We start from the raw sequence: 15521 nt of genomic DNA, 5'->3' as shown, positions 1-15521 counted from the left end.
CAAATTTTGCATAAGTGAACATGTACACACATATATGTGAGATGACAGATTAAAAGTGACAAGTGTGAGATAATGTCGGGGATAAAAAAGCAAAATTACTGTCCAGGAAAGGTCATGCGTGAGGTCAGAGTGGAGTCCAAACCCCTCTCTGAATCAGGTTGTAAGGGAGTGTAAGGAACTGATTCAGGGGGAGTCAGCCTCAAGCGGACGTTAGAGGAAGAGCCGGTTTGGGGGGGTTCTTTTTCCGGGGGGTCCATTAATTTACCAACCTGTGAGGCACGGCTTTCAACCTTTATGCGGCTCATATATATCACATATATATGTTCTACTTTACAAACGGCGCCCCATAATGTTCCCCGTGTGAAGTATGTCAGTGTATAAATAAAGGCGCTCATTAGAGGCGCGTTGGAGAGATAAGGAGCAGAAAGCGTCAGAGTGAGTCACTTTGTGATGGAGAGAGACTTCAGCCGCTCTTCCTCGCTCTCTCTCTGAGTCAGTCTCTCTGCTCTCGGATGGTTCAGCAGCTCTCCCTGTCTCTCTGTGAGTATCAGCCTTTATCAGACATTATTCCCGCTCTCATCGCCTCCCAGCCTCGTCATGCTGGACTTTTTTAGATGAGACACCGAGCCGCGGTCGGTTAGGACAGTGATGAGGAGGGGGAGGATGATGATGGTAGTGTTAATGATGCCTCGCGCTGGTTTCACCCGGTCTGAAGTTGACGGAACTTCACCTGATGAAGTCCTGAGAGGAGAGGACTGATCAGAGTGTCGGTACTGAAAACTACCTGTTATTATAAATTATAGCTTACACAGCATTGAGGAGGATGAAGGTGTTTGACCTTTCTATTAACGAGCTTCGGTATGATATGACGACTGTTTCACTGCTTACTGGGATTTATATTCATCACTGTCACATGTGCTGTAACATGTAAGCAGGGTTTGAATGCTGTAGCTGGTTTAATGAACTGTTGCGCACTTCATATTTCTTTATTCTATGTTAAAAAAAACAAAAACAGCTTTTTGACTAACACACCGCACAGTGCTGGGATTAGAAGCAGGGAGGCAGCTGTGACAAGCGGTAGAAAATTAAAATAGTTAAGTAGTTATGAAGTTTGAGTAGTTACGTTACCATCGGATTTGGGAGTGTTTGTGGAAAATGTGAACATGTTGGATGATAAATAAGGAGGAACACTGCATTGGAGGTCGTTTAGGAAGTCGTGTGTCCAGCAGAGGGCAGTGATTTTCATTGGCCCCAAATGACATTATTATTATTATTATTATTATTATTATTAATAATAATAATAATAATAATAATAATAATAATAATAATAAACTGCTGTGTTGGGTGTGATTGGGAGTTTCCAGCTGTGACTGTGCTTTTGATCTGAGATGCAGATCAAAAGCACCCAGACACAAAAAAGGGTGTCTGGGGTCCAGACACCCTTTTTTGAGGAAATTTACAGTATAGACCCATTTTATTTTATTATACTCTTATACTTTTTTGTTTTTTTTAATTTGCAAAGTTTTTTGTTTTTTATCTTTTAAGTTCCTTTTTTTTTTCTTCTCGCTGTTTTACAAACAGCTCCTCTGTTTTTCTTACCTCATGGAGCTATTTTGTTTTGTCATAGTGTTTTTTTTTTGTTTTTTTTTAACTACTCTACTTGCTGTAGGCTGTGTTTAATGTTTCGGCTGCTGCAACACAGGGATCTTCTGACCTTTGGGAATAATGACCTGTATCTTGTCTTAACAGCATGACTACACATGCATAGAAATGTCTGTAAAGTGAAAACATATTGGGTTTTGTACCTCTTTGTGCCACTGTGTTGGTTAATCACATGTAATAAGACACGTTGTTAAAGTTGGACTTACTTAATCTCAGTGTGGTTCATTAAATTGTGACATTAAGCAGGTCTACTGGTTCTGCTGGTTTCTGCAGCTAAAGTGACGTAAGTAATGTTTTCGAGCTGACGTTCACTTCCAGCTCAAGTGTTGTGTTGTTTTTGGACTAAAGACAGTCAGAGTTGTGTTTGTGTTGTTGAAAGCTTCCCTGCCAGTTTTGAGAAACATTCGAATGTTAGCTGGAGTTCTGTGGAGGAAGTTAACTTGCAGTAGTAAGAATTTTACCGTTTGACCAACACATTTCTGACCTCATCAGTCAGCTATAAAACAGATTAAGGCCAACATTTTAAATAGGACATGTACAGAAAACAACCAATCACATCGAGGATTACTGGTGGATATGCACATGAATGTGTAAGGTTGGCTGTTTTCTATACCTTTTTAGAATAATGCTCTTCTTTATGCACCTTGGAAGTAGGTGACGTTGCTCTAGAAACATCTGCTTTGTCTGTAAAAGAAAGTGGGATGTCCAGATTTCTAAACGCTGCTCACTAACTAACGATGACAGTGGGGAAGGCGCCTTGCTTTGTTTAGGAGCATTGAGGCGAGGGCTGGAAGAAGGAGTTAAATGTCTGTAGGTGGGAGGAAGCATGGAAATGCTGATGTATTCCAGTGCTTTCCCAGCTCGTACAGTAGAATAAGTGGTGGGTTCATACTGGAGCTGGAGATGCAAAACTCGAAAAACGATGCCCACTCGCTTTCGCTCAAAAGTGAAACAAAATATGTTCACATGGCATACGAGCTGTGAACATATTTTCTCAGGGTGGGATTTATAATGTTATCAGTCAGATCCATCCCCACCCACTCATGCTGTGAATGGTGGCCAGACTCTCTCTGAAGCCCAGAGCTAGATGTGAAGGGCAGTGCAATCTTAACAGTTTGGGGCATAAATGTAGAAGATGGCCGTCGCACTCTCGTGCCACCTCTTCGTGTTTAGACAGTTTCAGGCTAATCTAGCATGACCTCTTAAACCCTGTCCACACATATATGGGCATTTTGTAAAACCTTTCTTGTGTATTTTTTCCTTTTGTCCAAATGTAAACAGGATTTAAAGGAACTGAAAATAGAGCTTTTGAAAAACAAAAGGCTTATGACTAGCTAACATTTCTATCTGGGTAGGGTTACAATGGCATGTGTTGCTTTGGCGAGCACTTGACAATGTTTTAGCGTTTTTGTGTGGATTGAAAATGTTTAAAAAAGGGAAAAGCATTTGTGGGTGTAGCACTCAAATGTTACATGACATGTGACAGGACTAGGCTGTCATCGTTTCAAACTACAACAATCAATCACAGCAGATGGCTGTTCCTCCCTGAGCCTGGGTCTCCCAGAGGTTTCTTCCTGTTAAAAATTAGTTTATCTTTCCCACTTTCGCCAACTGCTTGCTTTTTACTTTTTAATATTTTTTTTATTTTCATTCTAATTTTTATTTTAATTCTGTGAGTTATTGTACTCTTTATCTTATGATATAAAGCACCTTCAGGCTACTGTTGTGGTCATTTGGAAGTTCCTTTTTTAATAAAGGACAGAAACTCCACCTATGCAGGTTGGAGGTAAAGGAAGCTAAAACTGATCTAAAAACTAACTAATTTCACTCTTGTTGATGGAAATAAAGATAAAAAGGAGATCTGAAAAAATATTTTTGCTGAGATGATTTTGGATAACTGAAATAAAATAAAACATGTCTGTAGTTCTAGCTTTTGTGAATTTGGTAAAATGTGGATTCACAACCTTCCCGATGATGCTTTGAAGCACTTTTTTTTTAAAGATTTGACTCTCAATCACATCTCATCACAAAGCTGTTTTACTGTAATTACCCAACAGCTTGTGAAATAATCAAAGTCTCGAATCTACTGATTTGTTTCTGGTCATGAATTTTCTCGTCTTTCTGTTTGCTTTGTTTTTCCCTGAACACCAGTTCTCATGACGTGGACTGACTGACATGAAAACACGTGACCGTTTGTGTCCATGAACACAAATAAACAGGTTGCTTTTTTGTCACCATTTCATGTTTCGTTGAGATCGGGCTGTAATGTCTATTCTGACTTTACTAAAATGTCTTCCCTTGACAGAAACCGTGCATAAAATAAATAATTTAAGACAAATTAAGAATTAAAAAGACTAAAACTGAGACTGGGAACTGATTAAATAAAATAAATTTTAAAAAGTAAACTTTTACAGTAAAAACTAAACTGAAATGAGCAAACCCACGTTCAAGTCATACACATAATCTTCACATGTTTTCTACCAGTATTAATAATGAATGTAACGTTTGTTTTATATGATCATTATTCAGCAAGGTTGAGAAATAGATTGTCGGCTGGGTTAAATAAAACAGTTACCACTTATTTTAAAACTTTGTTTTAGGTGTTGCCTCCAGACTGAAAAGTCTGGACACAATGATGCTACAGACACTAAATAATCATAACAATATGCATCCATATGAGCCTACCAGATCGCTCTTACTGGTTCAACATCTCAGACCAGACATACTTTAAAAGCTGATAACAATTCAAAGTCTTAGAAGTTCCAGTATGTTCATGATGTTTAAGCTGTTTTTGCATTAGCTTAAGCATCAAGTGATGCTTAAGCTAATGCAGACTTGTTGTCCCTTGATTTAACTTTAAGAGTTGCATCAATGTCACATTAGCCTGTTTGTCTTTGTAAGCTTCAGACTCATCGTGCTGGGCTGCTGTTAGTCACCTGAGCTCAGATAATCACCTGTGTGCAGCCTGTGATTATCACACTAACTTCTATCTGACGTTTTCACTCCTCTCCTGTGGGGAAATCTTCCTCACGCATGACCTTAACTGCTGTTTCTTTCCTACTCTGAGGGTTTTTTCTCTTATTTCCCAATATGCTGCTCTGATTAAATTATAAGGAAGCAAAGAAGCGTCTCGCCTCATGGTCAGTTTCGTCACCACATGACACACACTGCATCTGAACTGTTGAGGTTAAAGGATAGAGGGGATGTTTTTGTAATTTCTTGTTTTTATTCATGAAAAGGATTCAGGAATTACAGTGACGCTTGTCACTGTGTTGGTTATTTGTCTCTCCATGTAACTCAAACTCAACCACTGTGTTTCCTTTTCAGCAAAAATATTTTCAGACCCATGTGTTGCCCTTTTGTGGAAACAGACTAGAGGTTTCTGTCTTTCTGGACTCGGAGAAGAGGTTAAAAACTGAAAGGGGTAAAGCTCCAACAACACTTGTTATATATAGAATACACACTATTGTTTTACCCACACAGTAAAGCCAGATACACAGAGGGGAGAAATGAAACATTAAAATACAAAGACTTCAATCCATTCAGACAGGTGCAGCACTTATCTCTAATATTTAATATAAAATATTCTAAAAACGCGCTGAAACTGCTGTCAACAAAATAAAAAAATAAATCCATGGTGCTCTGCTTACACGTACTTTGAATGATATTATCTCTGGAGGGTTTATCCATACCCACCAGCACTCTCATATTTCCCAGCTTTCTCTCCTATTTCAAAACCATCTCCAAGAAATCTATATATTTAACACATCTGGCAACCCAACCTGGCAACCCTAAACACAGTTCATGAAATAGCCTCAAACTCTAATCTAATGAAATGAAATCTTATCTGTCCAGTTTTATCATGTCCACATACATATTTGACAAATTTGACTTTTAAATTTGCTGCTCTTGCTGGTCAGCACCAGAAATGTCAGCTGGTTAAGTGAATTATTTTGATAAAAGCCAACCTTCGCTAACTCTGACAGACGGAGGGCCCTCCTTTTTCTGACAAGAGGATATAAATGTGCGAAGTTTGGCATCCGCACCAACCAGATCGGGTTTGCAGGACATCAGCGGTGTCAGAGTAAGCTGACATAAGAACTGAAGCAAAATGAAAACCACATTAACCACAAGGCACGTGGAAGCATGCAAGGAAGGAGAGCTACATGTGCTAGCCGTACTGACGTTAGCAACGCTCGGCAAATTAATTTAGCATTGCGTGTGAGCAGCGTAACACATTAGACAAAGTTTCCCACTCTTCAGTGACATTTAAAACAGTAATTATTGAGGGAGGTGAATAATGATTTCAAATGGCTCGTAAATTCCCACGCAGTATTTGTACAACCGATGTTTAACCGCATTCTGTAGTGTTAGTTTCTCTCCTACTACAAAACACAAATTAGATGTCAGGAACAGCCCTAATTTCAGTCGAATGAATCATTTCACTGCTCACACCAGAGACCACAAGTCGGGTCATTCCATGACTGATTTTTACACTCAATTTAGGAGATCGTTAATGTATCATTAATTACTGATAAGAAGTCACTTGTTATCAAAGCTAATGAGTTAGGTTTAGAAAATGTTGTGGTTTGGGAAAAAATGATTGCGCAATGTTTTCTTCAAATCCATGACATTTATATCCTAGAACACAAATGGTTATTTTCCAAGCTTTGGTATGACTGGGTGTATCATCCAAAGACGATTCAAGGAGTGAGTGCAGCTGATCTTGTTGCAGGCATTCAGACCGATCAGATTCTGAGTAAATTAGCTCAGTCGTGTAGTCACTTCAGCTCCTCTTGCTGCAGAGATAGAAACTTTAAAAATACACGAAAATGAATGCTGGTAAAGTTTGAACTGACCTGAATTGACTCTCTGAGTCAGTAACTCATAGGATATGAGACATGCTTTATTTTTCCCCAAAAGTTGATAAAATACTGTAGCAGCAGCCAAAATGTCAAACAAAACCTATAACAGCAAGTAGAATAGCTCACACAAAGCATCTACAAAAAATACTGCATACTACAAAAGTATTCAATCAATTCAAAAGTGAAGTTTCACTAAAATCACTTCACACAATCAGACATTAGTTTGGAAAAAATTGCCCAAGAAATCCCAGGATTTTCAAACTTGAACGCCAGCATGTACGGTCATTTTTTTCACCCACGTCTGCAAATCTGCTGAAAGAGAACGAGGCGACAGCTTGTCCATTTAATGAGACTTCAATAAATACCTGAAACAGACTCCTCTGTAATGTTTACAGCATGATGTATTCCTGCAGTGAACAACGGTCATGTTAACATTGAGCTTTCTTCTCAGGAGTACATCTGCTCCTTTCTATCAGACCATCAGTGCTCGTCATATCAAGGTGTCACTAGTGGGAGCAGCCCAGTGAACAAGTTTAAACAAGCTCTAAATCTCACCTTTGGAGGGAAATCTCGACATAATCAGGGATGTGTATGACACTCTGTAATAACTGTTTTTTGACAGGATCCTGTATCGTTTACTTAGCCAGCTCTAGTTTTCACACTGTAACAGCCTTACTGAAGAGCCATGCAAGGATCATGGTGGATTTGCTTTAGGATCATCCTCCAAGTGTAGACGTTTGTTGCCTTTTAAAACCGGAAATGTTTGTCATAGTTACATTAGTTGCTCATCCTGTCCACTCATATTCTCCCGTCTCCCAGGAGAGATGACCCACTGCATCAACTGGCTTTATTAAGACTCACAAATATTTGCTGTGCTCAGAAAGCGACAACTTGCAAGGAAGCAGATTTTATTACAGCAGCATAATGAATTTAGGTCTAAGTGTAACAGCCTGTCGTTGGAGGTCAAAAACATATCAGCAACTTGTAAGTATAAAGTGTAGAACACTGTGTGTTGTGAATTGTGGGGCTCCTTTCCTTTCATAAAGAATCCACCAGCGTAGCCTCTTGTAAAGGAGAACTTTTTCTTGGTTTTTGGAGAATTTTAGCAGCTCATATTATTGCTATATGGTTAGCTGATCAGTTACAGATGTTACTATGAAAAACTCACATTAATGGGAAACACTGGTTGGGTTGCTGATATGACAGTTTTTAATTTCTTTCAGTTTCTCATCCCATGTTTAGATGGACTCCAACTCCACCCTCCTGGACTGCAGCTGGCAATGGCTTCTTTGTTCTGCTCTGCTGGGACTTCAAGCTTCACCCTAACCAGAACCTGCAACAGGTGGAGAGCTGGTTCATGTGCTGAGCTCACAGAGACTGCAGAGTAGAACAAGGACGACTGGCTACAGTGCAGGAGGGTGTAGTTGGAAATAATCAGCAGGACTAAAATAAGACGAACATATTTCTCATTATTCATATAATTAGAAAACCTGTGTGCTTTTAATTTGCTTGTAAATTAAACCTCTTGGTTTTTTGATAGCACAGAAAATGTAAAAGAAGCTTTAATCCAATTTTTTTGTAAACAAAATATTTACAAGCAATAATCTGTCAAGTTTAGAGGCCATACAACTGAGCATATTTTCAGAATAAGGTGTAGTTAAGTTTGGAGCTGGATATAAGAGCAAGTGTTATTAAAACATTTTTGTTTCTGATGAACATCACTGAGTCATAATGCAGTGAGGCATGTTGTCTGTAAAATCAGGAACAAACAAGGATACAAACAGTATGAAGACGTGAATGCAGAAACGTATTTGATGTCATGAAAATACATTTCTGAAATAGAAATGAGCATGATTGTCAAATTAGAGGGGGCTGTGTTCCTTCAGCCTTAGCTCAGGGTGAAATTAACCCATAAACAGAGGAACAAACAGAATGAGAGGTGAGGGGTAGTGATTGTCCTGTTGTTTTGGTCCTCCTCTTCCTCTCACAGACATGTTTCTTCCTTCTGCAGGAACTCTTTTTCTTCTCTTCGTCTTGCCTTCATCCTCCAGCCGCAGATGTCAGTGGAACGTTTCAATCAGCTCTCATATTCAGGTTAATCTGATTATGAAGATTTCCTCTGAGACGCCTCTCTGTCAATGACGGCCAAGATGGAGACTCCTTTCTACCACGATGACTCCCCCGCCGTGCCCGGCTTCAGCCAGATCGCCGAATACGAGCGCTACTCGGGAAACAAGATGCTGATGAGTAAGAAAGCAATGTCAATAGGAGGAAGTCACCACTTCCCCAGTGGTGGTGGAGCAGGAGGGAGGGGTGGGAACCCCAACATCCTGGGGCTGGCTAGCAACAGCTCCTTGATGACATCAGCAGCGTCCTCTGCAGCATCCTCAGCAGACATGAACCTGCTAAAGCTGGCGTCCCCAGATCTGGAGCACCTGATCATTCAGTCCAACCAGGGGCTGGTCACCACCAGCCCGGTGCCAAACTCCACCAATCCCTTCATGTACCGCAACCAGGCCACCAACGAGCAAGAAGGATTTGCTGATGGCTTTGTCAAGGCGCTGGCAGACCTTCACAAGCAGAACCAGCTGGTTGGAGGTGGGCCCATGTCTCCGCCTTCATCCTCTAGCGTCTCCCTGCAGGCGTCCTACCAGAGAAATCTGATGTCAGGTGGAGATATGCCTATCTACACCAACCTGAGCAGCTACAACCCAGGCCAGATGCCATACTCCGGAGGGCAGATGGCATATGGTGGAGGTTCAGGCCACGGTGGAGGTGGAGCCCCTCAGCCACACCCTCGAGGCCTGGATGCCCCGCAGACTGTCCCTGAGGTCCCTCATCCTGCAGGGGACCCCACGTCGCCACCGTCGCTCTCGCCAATCGACCTGGAGACACAGGAGCGAATCAAAGCAGAACGCAAGAAACTTCGCAACCGGATTGCCGCATCCAAATGTCGCAAGCGGAAGCTGGAGCGCATCTCACGGCTGGAGGAGAAGGTGAAAGTCCTGAAGAGCCAGAACTCGGACCTGGCCTCCACCGCCGCTATGCTACGGGAACAGGTCGCTCAGCTGAAACAGAAGGTCATGAGTCACGTCACAAACGGCTGCCAGATTTCTGTAAGCTCGTCAGCTGCCAGCAAGGCCGGAGGAGGAGGCACCGGCAGCGAGGACTCCAGCTGCTGAGGAGGCGGGACATCACGAGAATATGCCAAGAGGCCATTTACTTTTACAATTTTGCTTGTGCTTTCAGTTGGAGCGAGTAGAGAGTGAGCGGCTCGTGTCATCAACGCCTCCAGAAGGATAGGTGGATGTTAACGGCATTCAGAGTCCCGGAAACTCTCTGTCACCTAGCCAGAGGGGGCGGAGCTTTACAGAGGAGACTGGAAAGGAGGCAAATGGAAGAATTCAAGCAAGGTTTGGATTACGGACGACAACTTCTTAAAGAACACCTGGCAACATTTGAGACTTAAAGTGTTCAAATCCCACACAATTCATTTGTTTAACAAGTGGAACAAACTGTCAGATTTCCACATTTATTATGAACCGCTCACAACATTTTTCACACATCACACCTTCCACCTCTGTTTTTTGTTTTTTTTATTCACACTAAAAACATATTTAAGATGTTACAGATGAAGTAAATTATCTAAAAAATATTGTTTTTACAGTGCGAGCTGAGAAGATTTATCATAGCATCAAAATACCGAAATGAAATGAAAAACTCTTTCATGTAATCAGATTACTTTTATTTACAGAGTAGGAAATGTAACTGTGGTTTCTTGTCATAATTTACAAACATCTGTTTTCAAGGTCAGAAGAAACTTTCTTTAATCATTTTCATTTAACATGATCTGTGCTGCATTATTTTAATTTTCTTTTGCTTTGTAATCTGATTATCAGTTTAATCTCTTTAATTTCATGACAGTGTGTTAATGCAACTAAAGACTGGCTTCTTTACAAACAATATCTTTCAGCTTCAACAGCTCTGTTTTTAAAGTGAAGGTATGTAGTCTGATTATGTTAATCACTCTTTAAGCTCCAGTCTGGCCTACAAAGTCACATTTGTTGTTGGAGGTTTTTCAAAGTGTTTTGAGAAAGAAATTACATTAAAGTTGTGTTTTTCCCAGAGAAGTATTTCATCAGTACCAAAATGTTCACAGGTAATCATTAGCCTTTTGAAAATTCATGATGGCCACCAAATGTGGCAAAAAAAAGAAAGAAAAAAAAGATACACATTTGACCAAATATAAGTCCCCTTTAAAATTACACTCTTAAATTACACCTCAGTTTTGTTTGCATCATAGCTCAACTTTGTTTTCCAAAATTTTTGTGAACAGGGGATAAATCGTTGAGGTACTTTTGTTTCAACTAGATTTCTTGGATTGACCCCTAGCTGCCTACCATTTGCAGTATGCATATCAAGGTTATAGAAGGATAATCTCTCAACCTGCACAGCACGTGCAGCTTATGTGACGCCTGTAGGTCTGACACATATAACTCTCTCTTTCTTTGGATCATATTCAGCAGTCTCTTCAGTGTTAGCTACATTGTCCTAATGAAAGTTCAACTGCAATTCAGTTTAACCTGTGTTTTATGTTTGAAACTGTAAAATTATTTTGTAAATGTGAAACAAAGTAGCTCTTAAGAAGCTTTAAAGCCGTAAATTTGACTTCCCCAAAGGTAAGTGCGTAGAATTCAAGAGATAAAAAGTGTATGTATTCATCTTTTACCATCTACTGGTTTGTGAAGTCCTGTTTTCAGTCCTCTAGAGGAAGATTTCACATCTAGATTTCACTGCCGCCTTCAATGTTTTGAAACTGGATGTGACGAACGATGGGGTGGGTCTGACTATGAAACCACACATAAACCGGTATGTGCACATGCACACCCTGGCTAAAGACTTACAGATTGTTAGTCAATAATCCTCCTTTAAGACCAATTTAGACAATTAACTTATGTTTGGATTTATTCAAAGTGACGATAAACCAGCGACTGAGCTCATATATTCAGCAAAGTGTCTAGAGATGTCAAGTTCAAACATCATTTTTTCCTCAGACTTCTGACAGACTGGATATGTTTTTGCATTCAGAGCAGATGCTTCCTGGTAGATGTTAAAAAGGATGAATTTCCAACGTCCTTCCACATTGGGTTCATTCTTCAGACCTGAACGCTATGTCCATCTTTTATACTCTCGACACATAAAGATTGCTTTTTTCTACGCTGGAATTAATAGCAATTTTGGAACATGGTGGCAGTTTTGAAAATTCAAGAGGCTAATGGCTCGAGAGGCAAATGAATGGCTCCAGAGGGACAAACATAAACATGCAAGTTTTGGTGTTCATGAATACTTTTGAAAGATTGTCACAGTAATCTGCTGGGATTTTTCTTGAGTTACAAACAAAGGAAGTGCACGGTAAGATCTGCATTTGTTTTAAGGGAACAAATGCAAATTTAAAAGTGTATAACTTTTCAAAGGGAATCCAAATCATTTAAATCTTTTTGTTTTCACATTTAACTTTGTGTGACCGCGTGCAAAACAATCCCGTGTTGGAAGAATTTAATTTTTTTTTTTAAAGTTAAGGTATTTGACTCATTGTTTACTTTCCAGATGATGAACTGTTATTATGGAAAAGGAATTGTTTCATATCTGTTTTATATTCATACTATTGTGAAACAAGAAAATTAGTGTTGACTAATATTTATTATTCTGATGTTGTTACTGATTTACTTTTTTAAATCTTATAAAAAAAATAATGGTTCATGTAAGTGAGTTTATTTGGTGCATTTGTTAGCAGGTTATATAGAAGCCCACTGATGCTGGAAAAATAGATCGAAATAAAAAATATTCATAGATTTGTGCCACAAAATTAGACTGAAAACATGTTCTGTTGACTCTTAAATTTTTGTCATAGAAAGAATTTAATCTTTTTTATCACCTGGCTGTGATGGGCCTCCAAGGTTTTTTGACAAACAGAAAGATACATCTGAGGATGCTGGAATAAAGCATTCGTGAATACATTTCAGATTCAATTCAAGGTCAAAAGGACATTTCTAAATGTAATTAAAACATACAGGGAGGAAAATTCACTCAGATATATTCAGGTATGAAAATTAAAGCTCTTCATATGTATATTTATCTAAAGATTAAGGTTTCTGCATAAATGAGGTCCTTAAGGAGGGAAACCTCTGCAGATGGTGCAGATCCCGAGGTCCATATTGGTCTCCCTTTTGGGCTTCCAGAGATACTTGGGCGAGCTTAGCTTTACCTTGAAATCCTACAAACACTGGAACTTGAAAAGTTTTGAGATGTCCTTAATGACCTTGTAGGTTTCTTAAGTACACTGTAAATGTCTGTAGTGGTAGAAGTCTGAGGATAATAATTGTCCTGCAGAGGTCCCTTAGTCAGATAAATCTGAGGTCCTGAAGTCAATGTCATTGATGGGATTTCTGAGGGCCTTGACAAAACTGATAATGCCTTTGGGAGAACTCTGAGGTGCTGGAGGGGTGAGATCATTAAAAGGGTTGTACAGGTACTAGAATGAATTCTGGTGGACTTAGATATAGGTTGTAGTTCCCCAAGGTATTTGCCTCTACCAGGGCCTTCATAAGTTCCTAGAACAGGTATCCTGAGAGCCCTAATGGGATTTTGCAAGGTACTAGACTGTAGACTTTGAGGGAAGGGTCTTAATGACGGGCAGATTTTCCTTAAAATTGTATAAATATTCTTGAGAATATTGCACAGGTACGTGAGAATCACTGATGATTTTGCCAAGTTTCCCTGAGTATATATTCAAATTCTGGTCTCTGATGGGGTCCGTGAGGTCCATAAAGAGGTTAATTCAGTCCTTGTGAAACTTCCTGAGGTCTTTAATAGCTTTCCAGAGGACCCTAGGGGGTTTGGAGGGGTCTTGAGGATGATTAGTGGGCATTAGTGGGCCCAAAGGCCCAAACTTTGCCTGACTTAGCAATTTGTATGATTTTAAAAGCTGATTTATGACAGACATTTAAAAGATCACAACTGGTTCCAAGATACAAAGAATACAGCCCACAGTTTGTGTTACATGTGAAGGTACCTTGTTGATTGATAACTGTACACGTTGTTGTGGATTTTCTAAGTTTTGGGTGTGGGTGCACCTCAGATTTATATTGTGAAAAGTTAATAGACTGGGCTTTTAATCTAGTCGTACAGTTGTTTACTCACCTAACAATCCTGTTGTTGTTTATGCAGTGTGCTGGTTGATATTTTATCACATTTGCAGCCATGAGGCTAATTAACCCTTTCTATTTCAGACTCTGTTTGCACTGGCTTTACTGTCCAATCAGCATCTGTATCACGTTTGCGGATTGCAGCTGTCAGACAGAAAAACATGTAACTGCAAAGACAGACAGGAATATTTACTGCTCACAGATGTTTCTTTTAGAGTTTGTGTTTTGTGTTTGACAAATCAGAGACTCTCAAATATACTGTTGGCGAGTGTCAAGCAGATATTTATTTTTTTGAACTTGAGAGAGGCTTTTGATGTCTCTAATGATTCTATTTTTGTACAAATGTATAAAAGTTGTTGTTATTAATATACTGAAATGTGTGTATGTACAATCTGATTTGTTCAACCTCTTTGTGTCTATTTATTATAAATTGGTTTGTGTTAATTACGCTTCACTTTGTTCTGCTGTGTTCTGATGTTTGTGTCAATATACCAGTGATGAAACATTCAACCGCTGCTGCTTCTCTCTCGCTCTCTTTTTTTAGACACGTGCAGCTGGGATTTTGGAGATTGCCTTATGACAGAGATAAAGCACATCACACTCATTTTACAATAGTGTCCTTGGGTGTTCTGTTCACATAATGAAAGTACCAAATCCATCGAAATGTAAAGGGAGTGTTGTCTCTGTTGTGGCCTTTAGGGACATTTTTTCAGTTTCATGTTGAGAAATTTGGGGAAATTTGCACATCAGATGGTTCCCTATTACGTTTCCCAGTTTTGATTTACTGTATATTGAGATATTCAAGAGAAGCAGAAGACTGAGACATGCTGAAATCCTCAAACCTGCAGAGCTCCTTCATAATGAGCAAAAATGTTATAAAAGAAAATGTAACAAGATTTAATTTTATATAAATACAGTGAGGTAAATGTGTTGAGTTGACCAACATCTGTGAATCTTTCATAAACATTTTTGCAGTCCAAAATCTATCTACTACTAGTGGCTCCATCATAACTCATATAATCTATGGTTGCTTTTAGGAAACACAGGACTCAGTCAAAGTTTAGAAAAAATGTTTTGTGGTCTCAGCAAACAGGAAAAGTCCACAGTCACCAAAATCCACCCTTAGGACCCCTACAGCACTGTTAAGGATCTAAGAAAAGATTCTTGTCAAAGAGCAGCCAATCCGTTAGAGGTTGTGAACAAGGATGTCCATATACTTTTGAGCATACAGTGTATCCATCTATTTATCTTTGGATGGTTTTTTGCCTGTTGAACTCATCAGTGAGTCATCAGGATGAAGTGATTTCTCTCCCCGTGAATCAGAGCAGCAGGACTGAAGCGGCTTGTTTAGACCGTTTGTTCATCCCCATCATCACCATCATCATTTTCTTCTCGTCTTGCAACCAATAACAGCACTTAAGATTTACATCTCGACTTTTTCCTTTTAATGCTTCAAATGTTATCTGGAGTCAGCATGCTCCTCTAAACAGGATGATTAGCTATGAGCTGTAACCGCGGGGGTGAAACAGCTCGGTCAGACACTGACACACTCTCGATGCTCTTGTGTGTCAGTTTTAGTCGAGAATGAACTGACACTCATCTTTATACAAATGTTGATTCATAAATGCAGTTTTCATAATAAATTATTCAGATAACGTAATAGTGAACAAAGATGGCACTCCTTAGGAATAAAGGTAACATTTACAGTTTGACCAAACAGGTGAAAGAAAGGCTGGAGTCTGTTTTTTGACAGAGCCAAACTGAGTCAGCCGTGTTAATGACAGTGTTT

At 39.6% G+C, this 15521-nt stretch overlaps 1 protein-coding gene across 9 annotated transcripts; it reads left to right on the top strand.

Annotated features, from left to right (window-relative positions):
* Positions 1-403: 403 nt before the first annotated feature.
* Positions 404-14247, top strand: june (JunE proto-oncogene, AP-1 transcription factor subunit). Of its 9 annotated transcripts, XM_085166280.1 has the most exons (3): positions 404-540; positions 4990-5086; positions 6979-14247. In XM_085166280.1, exon 3 carries the CDS (start codon positions 8666-8668, stop codon positions 9707-9709), a length of 1044 nt encoding a protein of 347 aa, XP_085022406.1. In that variant the 5' UTR covers positions 404-540; positions 4990-5086; positions 6979-8665; the 3' UTR covers positions 9710-14247. The 9 variants fall into 9 exon arrangements, with proteins under 9 accessions (XP_085022406.1, XP_085022408.1, XP_085022409.1 ...); XM_085166282.1 differs by lacking the exon at positions 4990-5086 and having other exon boundaries at positions 8539-14247; XM_085166283.1 differs by lacking the exon at positions 4990-5086 and having other exon boundaries at positions 7770-14247.
* The last annotated feature ends 1274 nt before the right edge of the window (positions 14248-15521 follow it).

Source organism: Neolamprologus multifasciatus, chromosome 7 (assembly GCF_963576455.1).
Source record: "Neolamprologus multifasciatus chromosome 7, fNeoMul1.2, whole genome shotgun sequence".
Classification (NCBI taxonomy): domain Eukaryota; kingdom Metazoa; phylum Chordata; class Actinopteri; order Cichliformes; family Cichlidae; genus Neolamprologus; species Neolamprologus multifasciatus.
The sequence above is the reverse complement of the archived record's forward strand: the minus strand, read 5'-3'. Positions and strand labels throughout refer to the sequence as shown.

Excerpts from the sequence above, each read along its gene's own strand:
- june (XM_085166282.1), top strand. The coding sequence starts at position 8,666 with ATGACGGCCAAGATGGAGACTCCTTTCTACCACGATGACTCCCCCGCC.